Consider the following 22,646-nt stretch of genomic DNA (forward strand, 5'->3'; position numbering starts at 1 on the left):
AGCTATGTTTATCTGCCATGCTGTTCTATGAGCTAAGAGCTGAAGTAATGGGGGATTCCCACTACTGGCTACAGAGAGAGCACTCACATTTACCACCTGCTATTTAGCCTACATTTACCTTGTCAGCCCAATACTTGTCTGCATACTTTTATGCCCCGTGGCTGGATAGACCTAATGGAAAGTTATAGCCTATGTTGGTTGTCAGTTAGTTACACCAAACATGCTCCTTCAATCAGTCTATCCAGCCCCTTTAGTCACTTATTCCTCTTTACCATTCCCTCCTATTTAACTTCTTGGTGACTAGGGGCCTAGGATCAAATGCAGACTTAGTTGAACAGAGAGGTAGTGCTGCTCCCTCTGCTGTAATGTGGCATTTTAACCATGGCTTTGGAGCTGTGCTCCGCTCCAGCTCCAGGCAAAAACCTGCAGCTTTGGGCTCTGCTCCAAAGCCCTAGTTTTAACAATCCAAAAATCACTTGAGTTTTTGGGCTGGTACAGTGATCGATGCTTGTTCATCTGACATTATTTAACAGTGTAAAGGCAGGGGCTGGAGGTGGGTGTCTTTTGTTGTTTTTTTAATTTTTTTTAATTAAAGCATTCCCCCATGCTCTGCATGCAAACCAAGTCCCACTTATGTGAGAATCCACTTATATCATCCCTCCTTGAAAGCAACTTTCCCTCCTAAAACAGCCTTAATAAAATAAAAACAACCAAAAACCATTTACCCTTGTGCCGGTTAGCCGGCCTCTTTGTTTAGATAGCCAAGACTGATGAGCCAGTCCCCGAAAGTTACCATGAGGAGCCTTTCCTAATACTTCTCGTGCTGATAGAGTGGCTGGAGCCTGGGTACCTACCACCAAAGGCTGCAGGACTGTTAGAGAAGCCCCTCAATGCTTGTCAGTCCAGTTGCTAGGTTAATTACACGTCCCTGCATACCTCCAGCACTACTGGACCTACTGTGACTTCCCCAACCTGATATTCCACTAACCAGTAATTGTCCAGTGTAGGTAGCTTCCCCAGGGCTAGTGCTACTTGCTTTGCCTGAGGCAATAAAGCTGTCAAGGGTGGTCTCTCTTCTCATCAAGAGGTTCTGCAGCATTGTTCCAGGCACCATGTGAAGAACACTCACTGGTCTGCAGGTGTTGCTTCACCTGGCACAGGTCCCTTTCCCTCTACCTTGTAGAGGAGGGAGCAGAGCCTTTTTGCATGAAGTGAGTGCATGCCAACTCTTGCTGGGGGACTCTTGGCAAGCCTTCAGTAGCTCAAGTAGATAATCCTACCACTGAGGATTCAGCTTAGCCTCCATTTTGGGATGATATTAAGGAAAAGGCTACTCTTCCCTGGGACTTCTAGGAGTTTAATCCCATCTCCCACAATTCCACTGAACCCCTACTCATAGACTCCCTTTTGAAATCTCTCCCAAGCCCTTGAATAAAGTAATCATGCTAGGTCAGAGCCCAAGGGGCAATGTGTTTAACAACACTTTGCTACATTGCTGTGTGTGAATGCACAGAAAAGTGCAATAGGATTGCTAATGCACAAGCTCTAGTATCCTGGGCAATATTAATGATTACAGAGTATTTTCCAGTGTAAATTAAGCAATAACAGTGAGAAACTCCATTGAAAATGGAAGCTTAAATTCTGGGACACAAAAAGGTATTTTTTTTCTGGTGGCTGCCAATCTGCCAAATTAGAACAACTTAACTCTATTTAGCATGTGTCTCCCTAAAAAGCACATGGGTATATAGGCTAGGCCAAGGCAACATGATTTTTCTTTTAAACTGCTCTAGGATTCTTTGTATTTGTTCCACTTCCCACTCCTACATCTGTAAATGTATTGTGTTTAACATCTCCATTAACAAGCGGGTAGAAAATGAGGCTAGATATTCATAGTGCCATTTCACAAGCTTGCTGGTATTTCATGTCCTCTAGTTAAAAGCCCTCTTAACTACTGAAAAGATGGACAGAGCCTAATTTTGCTAAAAACCACCTTTAAAATCCCATAAAACTAGTTTCAAATGGCTGTTACACTCACTAACATCAGACCTTTACACTGGTGTCAGCTGAGACTGTTTGAGACAAGCCTATGGTTATCAGTGGTGTCTGTAACAGGTCAACTGCAGTATGGCCAAGCCTGAGCATTTAAAAGTGAGTCAGGGCCTCAAAATATCATGATTGGCTTAAAAGCCACAAGTATTAAATGTGGGGGGTTTTACTTGCCTTTTGAATGTTTAGGGTACACTTATGTTTTCAAGATTTTTTTTCCACAACAATGAGGGACAGAACTTATTTTGAGGTGGGATTTATAATGAAAGTTGAGAGTCTCATGTAATCTCTGTAGGAACTGGGGCTGTCAAACATAAAATATTACAAGACTTAGAAACACTGCAACTGTTCTTCCAACTGCAAGAGTCAGGTAAAACCAGTCAACAGGAGAGTTCAAATGTTACCCAGAGTCATGCTTTAAAAGGTTCTACATGGAATGATGACAAACACTTCTATATCCCCATACAGACAGGGGCCTCGAGCTTTTAGGGTCTGTTTACACTGGGAAATTAACGAACTGGTTACACCTGTAGCATAGAGCATCATCGATCTTGAAATTTTCAGTACAAACAGGTTAGGCCACCAAAACCCAGTTCTATATAACTGCTCTGTTTTAACTGAACTGGTTTAAAACTAGGTAGAAAGTTCCCCTTAGGAGAGCCTAAGGGTACATTTTTTCAAAGGCACTTAAGTGAGTTAGACTCTTAATTCCCTTTTCAAAAGGAATTTAGGAGCCTAAATCTCACTGGAAGTCTTTAATCTTACATTACTAGGCAGTAATATGGTTTTTCTAAAACACGGTATAAACAGAGTAAACACTACCTCTAATGAGATTTAAAATAGCAATATTGACCACTTCCTGGAAGAAGTGTTTACAAGGTAGCTCTAGTTAAAGTTGTACTACATTATACCTGCCTGCATCAACGTTGTCTGTAGTATGAAACTGAACCATTATTGATTGGACACCAAACCCAGATTGACTGCAAAGGACAAGCTATGTTCAGCAAGCAAAGGCTCTAGTGAGTGCATTGTCAATTTTATTTAATTAAATCAGTGGGGGGGGGGGGGGGTTAAATTTAAATATAGCTGCCATATAATTTCATCTGCCACACCAAACGTGTCAAAAACAAAAATAAAAATCTAGGGACCTTGGCCCAGAATTAAGATTAGTTTACTGCAGAGTATTCCGGGAATTGAGCGTGATTCAGCTCATGTTCACACACAAGCTGTGCCATCCCTGTTGCAATTTTACTTGCTTGGAAGAAGGTTCACCTCAATTATGTACATGCTTGAGGTCACTACACCATTCTAATGCAATTAGACTGAAAGAACGGGCATTGCAGTTGCACGGTTGCAAGTGGTCATTACAGCACAATCCCACAAGGCTCCAGCAATCTCTGGAGTCACTACTCTTTGCTTAACTCCAATTCTGATGATTTTTCCAGGTTTGAGCTATTGCAGTGCTGGTCATTGTATGTATGCATGCATTGCTACTTATAAAAGAAAACTCATGCCCATTTAAGGATTATTGCTTAAAAAGAAAAGGATATTGCTATGCAGTATCCTTTCATTTTACAAAATGCATGATATGTTAACATGTTAAAATGCTATTTAAAAAAATATATAGCACCTGTCCCACTGTGGTTTGCTATGGCAAATAATCCTGCTCCCAGGATCTAAATTCCCTGTAAGCTGCGCGGCCACACAGCCAGCAGGCTAGCAAGGGCCACGCAGGCGGGGAGAAGCACCCCCCACCCCTGGCCCAGCCTAGCCCCACCCCACCAGAGCTGCCGGGGAGAGGAGCCCCTCCCCTGGCAGAGCCCCGCCCTACCAGAGCTGCCACAGCTGGGAAGAGGAGCCCCTTCCCCGGCCCAGCCCAGCGCAGTGCAGTCCCGCTGGAGCTGGAGCTGGAGCTGCCGCAGCCGGGGAGAGGCACCTCTCACACGGCCCCAAGCTGCTGCGGCGAGAGAGGGCTGGGGGGGAGTTCTCTCCCTCTGCTGCAGCCTGCACCCCAAGCCCCTCATCCCCAGCCACACACCCCCACCCCAACTCTCTGCCCCAACCCTGAGCCCCATCCCTTGCACCTCTCATCCCCAGCCCCATCCCAGAGCCTTCACCCCTAGCTAGAGCCCTCACCCACTGCACCCAACCCTCTGCCCCAGCCCTGAACCCCCTCCCACACCCCGAACCCTTCATCCCCAGCCCCACCTCAGAGCCTGCATCCTCATCCAGAGCCCTCATCCCCCCACACCCCAACCCTCAGCCCTAGCCCTGAGCCCCTTCCCGTACTCCAAACCCCACCCCCACCACACATCACCTCCATATTGATGGACATAACAAAATTCCTTCCACACATGGATGTAAAAAATTAGAGGGAACACTGCGCCAGGACCTATGCTGGAATATTTACCCACAATGCAACAGCTGAAGGAGTGTTGTGTGAGCACATATGAACAACTTTATACTATGTGGGATGGGTTGTGGGGACCCATTGCACTATCACAAGATACAAAAGTCAAGTGAACCAATGTAAATTTCCATTGCATAATTCTTTAGCAGAGGTGAAATTTAGCAAGGGCTAATCCAAGATGTCAGAAGAAGGAACATGGCTGTGGGAGAAGTTTTTCTAATTCCAAGTTTTCATTGGCAGGATTATGCCTTGAAGCATGAGAGTTTATACATCTTTATCCTGAATTACTGTGGATGTTATTAGTCTCATCTATTTCAGAATCTAAAGCTTTAAAAAAACAAACCAAAAAACCCCACTGTAGTAGCACATTTCACAGATCAATTTTGTTTACAAACATTTCCGCTTACTATTTCAAAATCTGTTGCCTTTCAATCTTATTGAACTTCCTCTTACTCTTGTATGCTCAGAAGCATAGAAGCCAATTATTAATCATTATTATTATTAATGGAGATATCCCATCTCCTAGAACTGGAAGGGACCTTGAAAGGTCATCGAGTCCAGCCCCCTGCCTTCACTAGCAGGACCATGTACTGATTTTGCCCCAGATCCCCAAGCGGCCCCCTCAAGGATTGAACTCACAACCCTGGGTTTAGCAAGCCAATGCGTTTTTTGTATACTGCTCACATATCCTCTTCTCTAAGATTTAATCTGTTGCATTGCTAGCCCCATCAGAATTAAGTCAGAATCAGAATTGATTATAAACAAGTCTGGTTATTTATTAATAATCAGACCCATAGCCAGCCAAGTTCAAGTGGAGAGGCTGTGCAATGATATAGGAAGGCACCTCCCCTTGGGAAAATAAAACAGGTACAATCGCTTGCATTTTAAAAAATTTAGGAACATTTCATAAGAAAAAAAAAGCAGAGAAAGCAAGTGTCTACCTTGTATTGAGCTGGAAAACTGTACTAGGAGAACCTGTCTGTGGCCAGCTAGATTCTGTTGATATACCAATGAATGAGCACCCAAACTGACCCAAGTGCCCGATTGCATCTGATGTGAGATGCAGAAACAAATGGTGCATGAGACTATTCAAAAAGCCAAAATCAACATCTTTCAGTGCACACAGCTTATTCTCAATGAAGATAAAGCATACTATTCTATCCCTAACCCCTACAGAGAACATTGGGCTCCCTTTTCCTTTCCTTTGCACAGCCAAGTCTGCTACCTCCCCGCCTTCCCTCTCAACACTTCCTCCTCTCCCAGAAAATATCCTACAGAGCCACATTTGTGTTATTTAACAGTATGTGCACATTTGTAAATGATTTGGCACCTAGCTTTCTACAGGAAAGTTAATTTGTCCATCCAGGGCCGGCGGTTGCCTAGGGCGGCAGGATTTGGGGGGCGGCATTTTGCCGCCCTTGGCAGAAATTCAGCGGCGGGGGGTCCTTCTGCTCCAGATCTTTGGCGGAAGGTCCTTCACTCGCTCCGGGACCCGACGCCGAAGTGCCCCAAAGACACGGAGCGGAAGGACCCCCCGCCGCCAAAGACCCCAGGCCCCCTGAATGCTCAGAGGAGGAGCGCTGCCGCCTAGGGCGGCAAAAACCCTGGCACCGCTCCTGTGTCCATCATGTTTGGCTCTGCTTTCTCTTCATTAAACCCCTTTTTTTTCCTCTCCCATTTCCTTCCAAAACTGTTGTTACTCTCCCGCTGCATCCTTCCCTATTTCTCCTATGCTTTCATCTCCCCCACCTAGCTCTGTATCCTTTTCCCCTACTCTGCCTGGCCTCTACCACCCCCACATTTCTCCCCCCCTTTTTGGGATCTGTGCATTCTACTAGCCACCTCATAATGTCTGTGTGCAGGATAAGATATCTGGATAGTCTAAGACCGTGGGTCTCAAACTTTTTTTTTTTTTTATACTGGTGACCCCTTTCACATCTCAAGCCTCTGAGTGTGACCCCCCCCCAATAAATTAAACACCCTTTTAAAAATATATTTAACACCATAATAAATGCTGGAGGCAAGTGGGGTTTGGGATGGAGGTTGACAGCTCGCGACCCCTCATGTAATGACCTCGAGACCCCGAGGGGTCCCGACCCCCAGTCTGAGAACCTCTCGTCTAAGACCAGTTTCAACAGTACTCACCTCTTCCTTCACCCCTGCCCCCACAGTCAGTTTGAAAACATTTTCACAGCTGTTTACTTAAATATCTCCCGTTTCCCAGTGACGAAGGCGGTTTACAATGTAATATACACAGTGGCCCGTAAAGAAGGGTGTGGTCTACCAGGAAGTAGTTAGCCTGCAGTAGTGCTTTGAGTTCTCTGGATAAACAGTACTAAGTACAAAGTATTATAGCAGGCGTTGATTACCCACTGACACCACAAGTAATATTTGATGTGCATGTTATAAAATGTACAGCCCAGAACAAACTGACAGAATTGAGCCAGTCTTAGAACTCAACTCTGAAAAGGAAAACCACCTCTGTTTCACTCAGTGGTAATCCCAAGCACTTTCATAGTTTGGTGGTCTCAGCTGTCTTTGTTCATAAAATATTCTCTCTCTTTATATATTATAGAATTTCCTGTTTTGCATAAGGCTGTTGACAAGATACAATTGTGTAATGCTGCAACATGACTATGGCATTGCACAGGACTCAGTAATTAGTAGTACCCAGACTAGTTTACACTAAGGGCATACAAAGAGAGGCTGAGATCTAGAGACACTCAGCTTAAAGAAAGAACAGACTTCTTGTTTAATTGTTTGTTTGTTTTTTATTTGGGAAAAGTGCTTCTTACAAAAGGCAGCTGCAAAACAATACATCATAGAGCTCAGCAACAACTTCTTATTCCATTTTAAAAGTGAAAGGAGAGGCTGTCTCAGGGCAAGAGAAGCAGTAGAACAGATCATGGGGCATCCATGAGTCATGAAAAGAGCAGCAATAATTTAACGCAAGGTGAAAATTCCTGCATTGGAGCTTTGGTGGCAAAATATGAGCTCTTATCAATGGAATTCTATCTTGCTATTGCATGACTGCTAGTTCTTTTCTAGGTAACCCAATAACTCACAACAAGTTCGCAGCTCTTCCAAGCAACCTGCATAACTCAGATGGGATATGAGCCAGGAGTGCCTTGAACCAACTAAGTAGTATAGTGATTTCCTGGATAAGCTCATGGCTTGAGTGGTTACCGATGGTATAAAACTATGCAAGCAATGCAATTAAGGGATTCCGACTTGATGTTCTACTGGATAACAATATGGTGAGAATCCTCTTCTGGCTAACCAGGTTCCTATTTTTAGTCAGTCCCTATAATATACATTAGAGAGAGCTGGTGTATTAAGGAGTGCCAAGTTATACCTGATGGTTAAGACCATTGCCACAGACAGGGCTGAGACCACTAAACCAGTTTCATGTCCAATTGGAGACTACAATTCATGCACCAAAAGGGGAGGAGAGTTAGTTTTTGGTTTGTTAAACATATACAGAGTCTCCCAGCCCTTGAGATCCAACTCTGCGTTTATTTGTTTATACACATTGAAAGTTCTCCTTTCACGTACAAACACATTTTCCTTTCATGCTAAACACAGTAAAAACCTGGAACATTCGCACCTGGTTCTGGTTACACAGTAGTAATAGTAATGTGCAAGTAAACAAGAGACCAAAACCACAAATGAAGATGTGTACATGAGGGGGTTGGAACAGAACTGAAGCCAGCAAGAAGTACGTGTGTCTGGCCCGAAATCGGAAGTATTGATTTGAAGTCCACAGCAGAAAAAGGCCACTGGCCAATTTATATCCCCCACTGCATGGCCACTGCTCTCATTTTTGTATCTGGGCTCTTCAAGATGAGCGTGGAAGTCCTGTAAACACTTTAACCCTGGAACTGGGTGAATCCTGTCAGGAACACAGATGAAGCAACAAACCTAAGCTAACTGTTTGACAGTTAATTCATTTTACAAAAACTAACGTTTTAAAGATTTCTTGTTATTTGTTTAAACAGAGAAAAACAAACACTCCTGGGGCAAGGGGAGGAGACAGACCCTGGGTAAAAGTTATTACAACAGCACCTGGAATTGATAGGCCTGCCTAGGAGAAACACAGGCACTGCCACAACACCACAGGAAAGAGCTACTGCCTGATGCCAAGCAGACAGTCCAAACTCCGCTGACAGGTGCTATAGATCCAAGTCATAATAATCTTCCAGCTCGTCATGAAACAAGTCCCACTCGTCCTCGGAGTCTGTCAACTCATCATCACCTCCTGCTGCCAAAAGCATGAGCAACATCTCGCCGAGCTCAAAGGTCACAACCTCATCCTCGTCGTTCTCGAAGGGATCGCTGCTCTCCCTCTCCTCAATGAATTCCCAGAACCGATTCCTTCGCTGGGCCTGCAAAGGGAACCCAGTTATTGCTCTTGTGTGACCGAGAGTTACAAGATACATATGCTCCTGGGGCTTACAATGCTCAGCTCCCAGGTATATAACATGCAGCTAGTCATGCTTCACAATGGGATCTGCATTTACTCCTGCTATAGGTGACCACCAACATTTCTGCCTCAAGATACAGGTGACATTAAGAAATATGTCTCTTCCACAGTCTCCCCTCAATCACTTCCAGTCTTTGGACCACTCTCCCCTCCAATCCACTATGTATGTTTTACTGCATAAGCAAATCTGAGGCATTCACACCTTTTCCTTCCCTCTTCCAAAAAGTCTAAAAGCAGTGAGACTTACCCGATATCTACTCGATGTTCCCACTTTCTGTCTCTGTGGCTCCTCTCGGCGACCATCGGGATATGCATGTTTGTAAAAACAGTTCCCTCCAAATGGACAGCTCCCACGGCCTTCATCAAAATACCTGCATGGCTTGTTGCTGGAAAGGAAAATATCGCAACCCTTACTCACAGCAGAGCCAGTCAGAATTCAGTATTGCATTTGCTTATGGTCCAGGGGGTCTCTTTAAATATGCACCATTTGCCGCTGACGCCATTTTATCAATAAAAATACATACACAGAAATGATGTATTACACTATGTGCATACCCAACAGATGTGCGCGTGGGTAGATGCATGCATAGGGAAGCTGATGACTCACAGTGCACAAGTCTACTACCTTATGGCTGTATCAATTATGTATTGGGTGGGTAAGGAAAAAGCTTGTGAGATCAATAAATACATAGGAAAGCTAGGTGACTGTGTGGATGCATGCATCTGCGGGTGGATAAGTAAGGATGCACTTCACACGTGTGGGGGTGGAAAGGAGGTATGAGAGGGCTTTAGATAAACACCCTTGTTCTCCAGGTGTGCCCTTATCTCTGCAGTCTTAACTTGACAAAAGGCTGCAGCGCTCGTACCTCATTGCCTCCTTGTATTTCTGAATGAGTTTCTGCTTCTCTTCCTTCTCCTCCACCCAGTACTCACTTGGAATGACAAAGTTAGATGTGATCCGACATTCTGGGCAGGACCTGGGGAACGAAGAGACTGCACTGCAAAATTCCACATTACAGGGGCGCTCTGTCCTATTATAAAACATACCATGGCACATATCCCATCTTTAAAGATGTATCCTATTGTGCCTGGGCACTTACTGCCAGGACTTTGTGCTTCTTTTTCAATCTACGTTCTCTTTTGCACAAGAAGACACCCTAAACTCTTCCTCTTCTTTCAGAACTCAACTCAACAGCTGATCATTTTGTCTCCATAGAACTTGGGGGGGGGAAACATTTCACACAGACTCCTTTTTCTTTAGATTTAGATAAATTTATTTTTTGTAGTTTTGTTTGGTTTTTGTATTTGTTTGTTTGGGTTTCTTTAGAACGCCTTAAAGAGGGTATGGGTTGTTGGCTGGCTAATTAATCAGGGCAGTGAAAAGTTAGGAAACATACATTCAGAACTGGTTAATCTGTTTTCACCATCTAATCTGGGTGCCTGAAACCTTTAAATGGTAACTAACTGACGACAAAACATGACTTTCATCCAAATAAGTGGATTTTGCAAACTAATCTAGATTAACTAGGTCAGAGTGTAAATACAAACAAAATGCTACCCCTGGAAGATGACTTCAATTCTGGATTAACGTTAGTTAGGATGCATTAAATGCAGTCTTTGTGGGGGGACTTTGTTGCAAGTTGTCTGTCACAAGACACTAAATTCTTCCCACGTAACAAAGCACAATCAAGATGGGGAAGTGCCTCACTTTATAATCTTGCTCTCAAATTGTTTAGCGCTCCTCCACTTGCGGATGCATTTGAGACAGTAAGTATGGTTGCAGTTGGAGAGGATCCCAAAGCGGCGCTCGCTGGGGTTGGCTTTTTCATATACCACCTCCATGCAGATCCCACACACCATGTCTTTACTACGCTGGACGGCAAATGAGAGCTCCATGTCCTTCTCATGAGCCTCAATGCAAGACTGAAGAGGAGAGAGAGAAAACCAGCCTGTAATCTTGTGCACTATTTAATAGGTTTTAACTCACTAGTTTCATCTTAAATTTATTCTCCCCACATTCTACACTGTAAGTTACCCACATTTGAGTGTTTGAAATGAGTATTAGTACAGTTATACAGACTTTATCCTCAATGCAGACAGGGTCCAGCTTCTTTGAAACAAGGCTGCTTTGAAAACAGCCTTGACAGGAAATAGTTCAGTTTGCAATGTGAACCTTCTTGTTAACTGACTGACTTGTATGCAGTCAACTTCAGAAGAAAGGGAATGAATGACAAGTGATTGCACAAGGCAAGGGAGTAACTTGAAACTATTCAACACAAGCCATTGGTACGCTTACCTTTATGTGTTGGGATCTCTGGGCAGCATCAACTGGATGTAGGACCTGCAACCCACACATGTCACACACATCCCCATGGATATACACGCAGTTCTCTCCATAACGACATTCTCCTACTGCAGCGTAGGGGCACAGTTGCTTCTTCATCTCCACATTTGCTTGCTGCTTTTCATACTCTTCCTCAATTACCATTCCCTGCAAGGGTGTTTCGATGCAGGAAGGGGCAGCTGCAGGGGGAAGTTAGAGATGTGTTACATTTGAGGGTTAGGGTTTGCAATGCATGCTTTTCAGCTATAAAAACTTTGGGTAAACCAACTCAGTTTATCCAAGGAACATAACAAAAAAATGCACTAGGCTTGTGTCAATAAATCCCGCAAACCTCGCCCTAAAATGACTTAGCAATTTCTTCATCCTAGAAGGAAGTGAGGAAGTAGTTTCAGCTCGGATTTTCTCAGCTTTCAATAATAAGCAAGGCAAGGCAATCAGTGCATTAGTGGTGAGATTCAACTTTATCCAACAGGACAAGGTCAATACTAAGAAAACTGCCCAATTCTGAAAGTGGGTAAATACTCTTGTGGGTCAACCATGCCTGTAACAAGGTTTGGTTCAAGTAAGAACTGAATTAAATCATGCTGAAAGTAGGTTAAAAACCCTGTCCCTCTTGCTTTTTGAACCAGTTCAAACATGATTTACACGGGCTGAAACAAGCTTCAGTACATGGTGGTTAAACTCTTGTGCTTCAACCACTAAAACTGGTGTTTTGTCCCTATACAGCCAACAGCTAGGCCCTGTAGAAGAGGAAGGATACTTACCAGGATGACTAACTTGGAGCTCCAAAAATACTGCCTCAACAGATTCTTATGCTCATGAGTCATGTTAGTTAGCATGCTGTTGCACAGGCTGCAGTTCTTAAGCAGTTAGTTGCTGGGGTGGCTTTCACTGCTGGACTCACAAGAATGTTCTAGAACAGAGGATATAAAAACCCTGCCCAAGTCTCTTACTACTGTGGCAAATCACAAATCCCCCTTCTGAAGTGTAAGGAGGGATAATGAGCATGGATTTGTTGAGATCATACCTGCAGAGAATTCTGATCACAGGTAAGTAATCTTTGTTTCCTCTTCATGAATTGCCTCAGCTGTTCTTCATTCTGGGGAGAAGAACTAGCAGCATTAGGCCCCCCCAGGAACTAGCTGAAATAGTGATTAAAGGACTGAAGGACTTCTGTTCCTAAACAGCCATATGATTTATCCTGGTCATCAAGAGAACAGCACTGAGTAAGCTTGTGAATTAAATTTAAAGAAAATGCTCTCCAAGTTCCTAGATATTTCTACAGACTAAATTAAATTGGCAGTGTTGCAGCAAGCCTAGTAAAAGGAGTCCCAAGAGCTTTTGATTAGCAGGATCCCTGCCTGGTCATAAATTGAGCTGAAAACCTTATCCATTTGTCTTCTCACTCTGGGCGGAGATGGATTCCTCTTGGGATTTCTCCCTCTATGCCAGGAACCTACAGGATGATTTGTGAAATGGTATAACTGAATTTCCTTTTATCATCCAAATTATGGAATAACCTCACCAACTCGGTCGTGAGACAAGAAAAGACAATGGTTCAGTTTAAATGACAAGTGAGATGCCACTTTGGCATGAGGACAAATCTTAAGTTTATCCATATTGAACACTAAGGAGGATCAGCAATGGCACCTTGCACTTCACTTGCATTTCTGATCCACATTAAAAAATAAGCAAGGAAGAAAGCAGTAAACTATAGGTTCGAATGGATCTTCTGTTGGCCTGGTGAGCACCAGGTTCGGATAAGTGAAAAAAGACAACTATTCTTAAAGGCTTAATAGAGGCTTACTTTAACTGTGGAGAAAGATAATCCAAGATTTGATATGGGAAAGAGAAAACAATCCAACATAAAACAAAGAGGACAGGATCCGGAGGCTCTTTCCTTAAAGGAATGAGAAAGATTTCCACTTTAGGGCATAAGATTTCCAATGGACGGCTTACAAGATTCTAATGTAATTTGCTGGACTTCTTCCAAGAGCAATCTTCATCTACTAAACTCCAAGATGTAAAATGCCAGAGGAAGGAATTATGGATCTGGGTGCAGGTTCAATCCTCCTTTGAGAGATAACAGGTCTGGAAAAGAAGAGAAGAATCACCTGTTGCTCCTCTGCCAGAATGAGACCTAGAACCAGAACTACTTTATAATCTGGTACTACAAGAATTGTGTGTTGCCTCTTGCATCTCCTCTACAAGAACCACAGGCAAAAGAGGGGGGAAAAAATAAGGTCTCCACCCCCATGGAGCAAAAAAATATGGGGCAGGCATCACTGCTTTTGTGCAAATTGTCAGGCATTTGGTATTCTCTGCAGAAGCAAATAAGTATTTCTGGATGCCCCCACTTCAAGGTAAATTGAAGCACAAATGGCTTACTTTAAAGATCAGTCATATTGATCCTGGCTCAGCTTGTTTGCTATGGATTTTTTTTTTTGCTCAAGGCAAGTGAAAGTCAAAAGAATGACTTAATTCTCAACTCACTAATCTCAAAGAATTGCTTCTTAACCAAGAGCAAGCTCTCCAGTTGCTCCCCTTCTTCAATCCTCCATGCATCATGATACTACATTGGGATGAAGGGACCTCCGTTGGTGTACATGTAACTCTCCTCGCTGAGCAAAAAAAAAAAAAAAAATTTGGTCCAGCAGGCTGTTGAGTGAGCCTGCAAGCTATTCTTTCATCTGCATCAAGGGAAGGAAGCAGCTTTCAAGATGTTTACAATGGAGAAATGGGGTAGATCCTGGATCATGAAATTTTCCCCTCCACACTGCTTGGCTGTTCTTCTCAGCCACTCCACAGACTAGTCTGGTACCCCCAGCATGGCTTGCCTCACAGATTAGGAAACACTGCGTTACAGTGAAATGCCTAAGTGCTGGAAGTGAATTGCCAAGCTTGAACCTCAAGGGTATTTCCTGGGTGTTTGCTACTCCAAACATACATAAAGCATACAACTCAAAGACCAAGGCTTCCAGACTAATCTTGAGGAAAAGCATTGTTGCTTTTCAAGTTACTGTGCATAATTTTCCATGAAAGCTTGAATCTGAACTTCACAGAAACAACCTGGAAGCTCTGAGATACAGAGGTCTTCTTAAGGTCACTTTCAGAACATCACATGTATCAGATATATTGTTAGCAGCACACAACACTCTGATAAATGGCAATCTTCATTAAGAACCAAAAAAAGAAGACAACTGTATTGGCTCTTATCCATTTGACCTAGTGTCCTCGAATTATTTTCCAGAGGTGCTGATCTTACAGCCTTGAAAGACCTGATCTTCTTGTCCAAATAATGGCTGTCAAAACCAGTTGAGAACTTGGAGTCAGGCAAGTCCTTGTGGCCCTGAAAAAGGTTCTTTGCTACTGAAACAAATGGCTAGCTGCAACAGAAGCTTTTTTGTAGACGCCATAAGGCACACTAATATTTCCCTCTTTTGATTCCCAGGACTCTATTTTTAAAGCTAGCTATCTTTTAAAGCTATCTTGGCACCTAAAAAGGCAGATAGTCCTCTTTGAAAATCCCACTAGATGCTCATCTGCAGCTTTATGTACCGGATACCTTTACAAATCTCCCAACATACTAAAGAGTTTGTCTTTTCCTGAACTGCATATACAAAAGGTTCCCAAGAATCTAGTATCACTGGCATGTATTAAAACAGGAAGAAGCTGGGATATGTTCCTCATACAACATGGAAGGAATCTCCTTAGTCATGAGTTCCTCTTCCTCTCCAATTCCAAAGTGTCATTTTAATACATAGGTACTCAGGAGGAATCTCCCCCGGAGCTAGTATATTGTTTGTTTTTTTCCCCCCCAAGTACTGCTCAGAATCCAGTGATTGATGAGCATTTTTTACTCCTGGGAGAATTGTGTCACTGTGCGTGTGCAGAATTCATATCCCCTGCAGATTTCTTTGCTTCCCCACAGAAAAATGACTTCTGATGGGAAAGCAAAGGGAAGCTGCAAGAGTGGTCATGCGCCCCTCCCCAGCAGCACAGGCAGGCTGATTCGGGTGACTGGGGCAGCCGGTAGAGAGGAGGGAGGCAGTCGTGCAATTGTGTGCGTGCGTGTGTGTGTGGGGGGGAGCAGACAGAAAGAGAGGCTGTCCCTCTCACTCACTATTGCAGCACGCTCGGCATGGAGGGGCAGGGCTTCAGGGTGTTTCTGAGGAGGTAGGCATGGGGCAGGCTCTGTCCCCTCAAGCAGAGCAGAATGTAGCAGCCTGCCTGCTTAGTGAATTGTTCCCATTATCTTTGTGAATTCCCCCAGGAGTATAAAACAGGTGTAAAAGTTTTAAGGCTCCTTCACATTGCCAGAGAGGTGTAAAGGAGCCTTACTGTAAAGGACAGTATGGCCTTATAAATGCTTATGGTGCTTTCATGATTAGAACTGGTCTAAATTTTTGGACTGAAAAAAATTTCTTATCAAAATGTGCTCCGTGAACTGTTTGCTACTGACTTTCTGGAGATGGTCAGTAGCCAATATAAATTGTGAATTTGATTCCCCAGCCCTCACTTGCTCTTCAGTTGCCTATGAGGTAACACTGAGCATATGGCTGCATATATTTGTTGACTAATAACTAGAAATAAAGGGTCAAACCTAGCTACATTACTATTTGGCAAGGGGGCTTGGGGATTTCCTCCAGTGCTCCCGACTCCCATTCACCATCCACCTTACTGTAGTTTAAATAAATTACCGAAATAATTGAAATCAGAGTGATTATATTGTGTTATTTTGACAAATAAAATAAGCAGAACTTTAAAATACTGTGCGTAGAATTTTTAATTTTTTGGTGCAGAGTTCCCTTAGGAGTAACTTTTATAAATTAAAATAAATACCCCGACGAACTCCAGGGAATAGAAAGTATTTTTTAAATAAAAGGATGTGGAATGAGACTGGGAGAATGGAAAGTTATTTAGGAACATAGGCCTCGGATAGGCCTCCTGGGTCGACGCCAATCCCCTGGTATTGCAGACAACCTCCCATATACAGTAACTTCTCACTTAATGTCCTCCTGCTTAACGTTGTTTCGAAGTTACGTCGCTGCTCCATTAGGGAACATACTCGTTTAAAGTTGAGCAATGCTCCCTTATAACGTTGTTTGGCTGACTTTACAAGCGAGCACTGCACAAGTTCCTCTTCTCCGCCTCCTCCTAGCGCTTCCCCCGCCGCCAAACAGCAGTTTGGCAGCGCTTAGGACTTTCTGGGAGGGAGCGAGCAGGGAAGCTGCCTCCCCCCCCAGCACTTTCCCCTTCAAAGCCGGCTGGAGAGAAGTGGCGCTTTGAAGGGGAAAGCGCCGCTTCTCTCTGGCTGCGCGGCTGCCCCTGCTCCTCCTGAGTCCTCCGGCCCGTACTCGCAGGGCCGCATTCTGAAAGGGGCTTTAGAGCTGCAGGCCAGGGCCTGGGGGCCCCCTTAGCCCAGGGCCCTGCAGCCCCTAAGTTCCGGGTGGCCCTGCCTGCCAACCTCCATCTTAAAAATAGTTAGGTTGTTAGTCCCCATTGTTAGCTCCCTACTGGAAGGCTGTTCCAGAACATCACTCCTCAGATGGCTAAAAATCACGTTCTAATTTCCAGCCTGAATTTATGGGCAGAGCTATCCATTTGTTCTTATGTCAACATTATCCTTTAGCTTAAATAGCTCTTCTGCTGTTTAACTCCCCCAGCCCCTGCAATGTATTCACAGAGCAATCATAACCATTCTCAGCCTTCACTCTTCTAGGCTAAGCAAGCCATGCTCTTTTGGTCTGCTCTCATAAGTTAGGTTCTCCATTCCCCTGCTCATCCTGGTAGCCCTCCTTTGCACCTGTTCCATTTTTTTTTTTTTTTTAAACATGCATATGCAGGACTCGGCTCCTCCTGGCCAGCACCCTGGGCCAGAGGTTCTTGGGCTTTCCTGGGGCGCTGGCCCAGCCAGAGGCAGTGTGGGAAGGAAGAGCCTGCCAGTCAGGCTGTTGGTGAACTGAGTGCTTTGACCAGGAGCTGGGGGGCAAAGCAGGGAGTGTACAGTGAGAGGGGGAGAACATAAAGGGCTGATGGGTGGGCAGCAGAGGCGACATGTAACTGGCTGCCGCCTGCCCACACTCACCAGCCACCACAGCGCACAGCCAGCACTGGCAGCAAACGGGACGGGGCACTGCTGGCCAAGAGTCGGCACACAGGAGGGGGAGCACTGATGGACCAGCAGGGGGAGCAGCCAGCCCCACGCACTGCATCTTCACCCCCGCCACTAGCCTTTCACACCCACTCCCATCCCAATCGATGGCCACTAGACCCCGCCCCCCTCCAGCCAGCAGGAGGACCCACCAGTACTGATGGGCTGTGGGGGAGGGAGGGAGGGAGATAAAAATGGGCAATTGTCCCATATCTTCTAAGAAAAAGTTGGGACACCCGCAGGAGGGCTTAAACACAGGACTGTCCCTTTAAAAATGGGACATCTGGTCCCCTGACGACACCCCAGTTCATAGCAAAAATTCTTGTTAGTCCCTAAATGCATGACCCTGCACTTTATACTATTAAAGTTAATTCAATTTCTATTACTCCAGTCCTCAAAGTCATCCAGTTCTTCCAGTATCATCCTCTGTATTGATGATGCCTCTCAGCTTTGTTAGACTCATGCTCTGGTGACCCTGAGTCTCCATAAATTGTGTCCCTGACCAAGCATGGAGAGGACCCAACCTCAGTAAGACCAAGCAGGTTAAGAATATGGCCAGACAGCATTCCTAAATGTCAAGGCACTGAAGAAGAAGGAACATCAAAACACACAGCTCTGCTCTCAGATCCAGTATTCAACTGATTTCACAAGCAGAAGTTGTTGGTTTTTTTTGTTTTTTTTTTAAAACTATGTGCCCCTTTGCCCCAGTAAAAGCAGAGATCAGCATACTGTCACTATAGATAAGAAGCACTGTAAGGGAAAACAGGTGGATCTTTATTCCTGTGGACCTACTGGAACATCCAAGCTACATGGACCAAATAATTATCTGCAGTCACCAATTCTGATACCTCCAGAACAGAATTCACCCTGCAAGAGGACTGCCTTCAAATCAAACCGCACCAAAAGCTGCCCTTTCCTTGGAGTCTTAACTGTGAAATTATTCCCAGTTCACACTAACAGTAGAGGTAGATGGTGGACTCAGTATGCAGATATGAGGGCAGCAAGGGTTGCTGCAGGAACAGAATGGGTCTAAAAATCTCAGAACTATAATGAGTCAACCCCAAAGTTCCCTCCACCCCAGCCATAATGGTGTGGTGGTAACAGCTACTCATACTCCAAGGTCTTATTTGAAGTTTTTGTTGCCCTGATTCACGGATGCTATATGGCCAGGCAGCAAAACCTCTTCTAAGTAAGCATTTTCAGCCAGCTTGTTTCCTCCTGGGCCTGGGAATAAAGGCAACACAAAGATTCTTCAAGGCAGACCAGACAACAGAGTACTGATCACATATATTTTGGTAACAAGAGCACCCTCTTGAAATCTGATTTCTTGACATCATCATCCATGGTTTCCTACGAAAAGTCAATTATAGATAGATTCTTTTCTTTCTAATGTTTAATATTAAAAATTTGTATATGTACAACAAACACATGTACCCCTTCTCTAAGGGGAGAAAGAGGGAACTTGAAGGAGAAGATTCTGCAACCTACTTAGACCGGGGGGGGGGGGGGGAGGGAAGGGAAGGAACTGAGGAACTACAGGGTGAGTCCTTCATTATATAGGTTCTAGAACATTTGGGTCTGTGCCCCAGGTGCTCCATTGTCCCCAATAACTGCTGTGGAATCACTGCACTGCCCATGCAAGAGTGTGCGAGCCAACTTCAGAATAGGGGGATCAATTAAAAACAATTCATGAAGAAGAATATATTCCACTTTAAAAATACAAACATTCACACTCATTACAGATGGCTTAAGATGACAAAACACTGAACAAGTAGTTTGCATACTGCATGTAATTTGTGAACCCACAAAAGAAAATTACCGTTATCCCATGATCAGCTTACCACGTCCACAATATGGCTGCCCAGGGACAAATTCTACAGCATTCACCCAGTCTTCAGCACCTGCTCCTGTAGCTGCCAGATCTGTATCTTCAACGTCAGTCTCACCAGTGCTTGCTTCAAGTGCTTCAGGGAGAGACGGGAGGTCCGAAGATGCTGATGGATAAGTTTTTGCAGCTGGATTCACAGTAGTCACTTCTTCCCGCTTCAATGGCTTGGTATGTTCATATCTAACAAATTAAATGCTGCATGTGAACTCAGTAAGAAGTCACCCATATAATAGCCTTGTACAAAGGACTGATATGCAAGTACAGGGAGATGGAGTCACTGAGGCATAATACCAGAGGTGCCCTAGATATCCCAGAACTAGATTAGAAAAGTGACCCTTTACATAAACAGATACAGTTTACTTTAAAACCTACCAGCACTGTTTAAGGGGACAGTAGCTATTGGTGATTTTACAGGAGATGAAGCAGTCCACAGCAAATTTGCCTGTGTGCTTCTTACAACTGCTTATTTCAACCATAACTGAAGCTAGCCCTTTCAAAGCATATGCAGATATGCCATTATTGAATACTTCCTACTTGCTCAACATTTCATCATTGTGCCTCATTCAGATAGCCTTCTGTCTAACTTCAGACATTAAAAACCAAACAGCTACTTTGACTCAGTAAACATACTTTCACCCGCCCCATCCAAACTCCCCGGCCTTACGTCCATGATGAACACAAAAGGTGTCACTATTTACTAATGAGAGCCCTTAATCCCCTATCCACCAAGAGACTGAAAATGTTGCTTCCTTAGAAGTCCAAGTCCTGCCAGCCCTCAGGCTCCACAGACTAGAAAATTAGTTTCATTCGCAGATCTGAGATTTATTTTTCTGTTAATATTTCAGAGATATTTGCCAAAGATTTTTACACTGATGGGAACAGTTAATGAAGAAGATCCAATTGTTAAAATATAAAAGGTGGAGAAGTGCTCAGTCTGACTGGAGAGGGTGTCCTAGTTCGGTGTAAATCAGTAACATTCTCAAAGGGAAGTCAACCATGCCTCTCAGCATGGTTCCCTTGCTCTTTCAATTGACAATCTTAAGCCTTCACACCTACGCACATCTTCAAATGGATGATGACTAAGTGGTATAGGCCAGCATATTAAAATGGCTGTTCAGAGATTTTCCCAGGCTTACATTCATATAATAGTAATTCCACTATCCATGAGAGAGAAAAAAAGATTAGATTTTGTACCAGGTTTTATTTTGATAACAGTGTTTCTGCAGTGTGCAACTGTACACAATCATGCTATAAATATTTGACTATGCAGGTTTCAATAACTAGGGTGTTAAGTCAGAGACTTAAGAGTAGTCTTTGAAGTTTATTCAATTTATGACTGTTTAGCCTTGCTAAACCTGGTCCACACTGGGACAATTTCAAAATCCTTTGCATGCACACTCCTCTTGTCGGAGAGTTACAGGCCTCTTATTTTAAGTAAGGTTAAGTTTGCATGAGCAAGTTCGCATCTGTTTGCACAGACAATACTTTACATGCCTCGCTACTATACTTCAAAGTTATATTCCCTAGAAAGGGCCTCAAAAGTGTGTCACATGCTCACTTTTCAACAGCTATGAGTACAATCAGAAGCACTGCTGAAAGGGGAATCGGTTATTTCTGAAGACAACGACCCACTTACCAAGTGTAACTGATTATCTCACCAGCCCTGTCAGTTTGAAAGTCATCTAGATTTTGACAAATATATCTAATTATGCAATTGTTAGGTCTGAATTCTGCTTGTGTCTGAACAATGGTCTCCTCCCTCCCTTTGCCGTTTATTCCTGCTGTGAAGTAAGCAATACATTTGAGACATCACTGTAGGACTCAGCAAAAGGGAGGAGGTGGGCTGTGAAGGAGAGATTCTTATTAAAACAATTTGGCAGTTTCAATGGAATATAGTAAAATATTGCTCAAGTTTTATCTCTTATTTTCTCCCATTAATAGACATCCTCCGTTGAGTCTTCCACACTGGAACTTGAGGATGAAAGCCCCTCTTTCAAAGAAGTAACATTCAGCAATATTTCCTTACCGGCAACGATCTCCGTAAGCACAGCATCCTCGCTGATAATACCTGCACACCATAGCAGACTGACTTGTGGAGAGATCATGGGAGTAACGGCAGTTGTTCCCTTCCTTGCAAACCCCATGCATGAAATACCTGCAAGACAGAAGATTACAGAAGTGAACCAATGAAGAGAGCTGTGCAGATTAGGATTTTCAGATATATTACCATCCAAAGTAAATGTAAATGAAGTGAAAGCAATGTTGAATTAATAAGAACTTCAGTAATAAAGAGTGATGAGCTCTTGGACCATATGCCACTGTAAGGCTATAAATAAAGTTTAAATGAAGGTGGTTAAGAGTGAATCATGGTGAGAGGTACCCCATTTTAAATGCATTTTGGTTGTACTTTTAAATTTAAGATTATGTTGTTAGACTGCCAAGAGGAAAAAAAAACAGTGAGCCACATGCTGCCCTGACACTCTGGTGCAGAGGGTAGCAAAACCCAGGAGAAGGAAACTGGAACACCAATTCTGTGAGGAGAGTAGCAGTTTATTCTCTCACTTTGACCCAGGTACCACAGAAGCCCACTGATGGCTCTGGGCCACGGAAAAGCCAGGGGGCTGAAATCTACCTGAAAGATACTGTTTGTTCAACCAGCTGTAACACCACCTCTAATAATGCAACCTCTATCACTGAGGCCTTCAGTGCTGTCACTGACAAGACCACATCAGCAAAGTTTCTGAAGGAGCTAAGCTGCCATAGTGAAGTCAGGATCCGAAGGAACCTTGCAGAGGTACTCTGCCTCAATAGTATACTTCTGCTGCCGGCAAGTGTCATGAAATCATTACTAATTTTGAGCCATCAGTGAATTCAGATAGCTGAACTCTCTGGCAATCCTGCTCCTTACTGGATGATTTGGAAGAAACTGAGTTTCCTACCCCATATAGATAGTGAAGCTCTTCACACAACCTTTAAAGATAATGTTCAAAGTTAGCTTAAATATTGTAAACAAAATTCACTTGAATATCACGGTTATAATTAAACTTAACGCAACATTGTTCTTGAGATTCAGAAGTCAGGAAAGTCAAAGTTCTGACTGCATAACAGTCACATTGGACATATTTTAGAATACCATATATGGTGCTTACTTATGCCTACATATGTCCCTGAAAGGCAGCTTGAGATAACATTATGGCTCAAACTGTAAACACAAGTATAGATTCATATTCAAGATACTAGAAATTGAGTCATGACAAGTGTTCAGATTCCAAAGTGAGCATTTATAAATTTATATTAAGGTAAGATAATCTTTAAATTTAG

The 22,646-nt window shown here is 43.6% G+C and overlaps 1 protein-coding gene across 1 annotated transcript; it reads right to left on the reverse strand.

Annotated features, from left to right (window-relative positions):
* Positions 1-7,948: 7,948 nt before the first annotated feature.
* On the reverse strand, positions 7,949-21,485 carry MKRN1 (makorin ring finger protein 1). Its single transcript, XM_065404939.1, has 7 exons — positions 21,352-21,485; positions 19,279-19,505; positions 11,236-11,462; positions 10,648-10,862; positions 9,806-9,916; positions 9,187-9,325; positions 7,949-8,841 (listed from the first exon to the last, which is right to left on the reverse strand). Exons 1-7 carry the CDS (start codon positions 21,471-21,473, stop codon positions 8,629-8,631), a joined length of 1,254 nt encoding a protein of 417 aa, XP_065261011.1. The 5' UTR covers positions 21,474-21,485; the 3' UTR covers positions 7,949-8,628.
* Positions 21,486-22,646: the final 1,161 nt, after the last annotated feature.

Source organism: Emys orbicularis, chromosome 1 (genome assembly GCF_028017835.1).
Source record: "Emys orbicularis isolate rEmyOrb1 chromosome 1, rEmyOrb1.hap1, whole genome shotgun sequence".
Lineage (NCBI taxonomy): Eukaryota > Metazoa > Chordata > Testudines > Emydidae > Emys > Emys orbicularis.

Coding starts and splice junctions, on each gene's coding strand:
- MKRN1 (XM_065404939.1), bottom strand. CDS start 21,473: ATGCATGGGGTTTGCAAGGAAGGGAACAACTGCCGTTACTCCCATGAT. Junction 11,463..19,278: donor GCAGCCATATTGTGGACGTG/GTAAGCTGATCA, acceptor TTCCCCCTGCAG/CTGCCCCTTCCTGCATCGAA. Junction 9,917..10,647: donor TTTGAGAGCAAGATTATAAA/GTGAGGCACTTC, acceptor TTCGTTCCCCAG/GTCCTGCCCAGAATGTCGGA.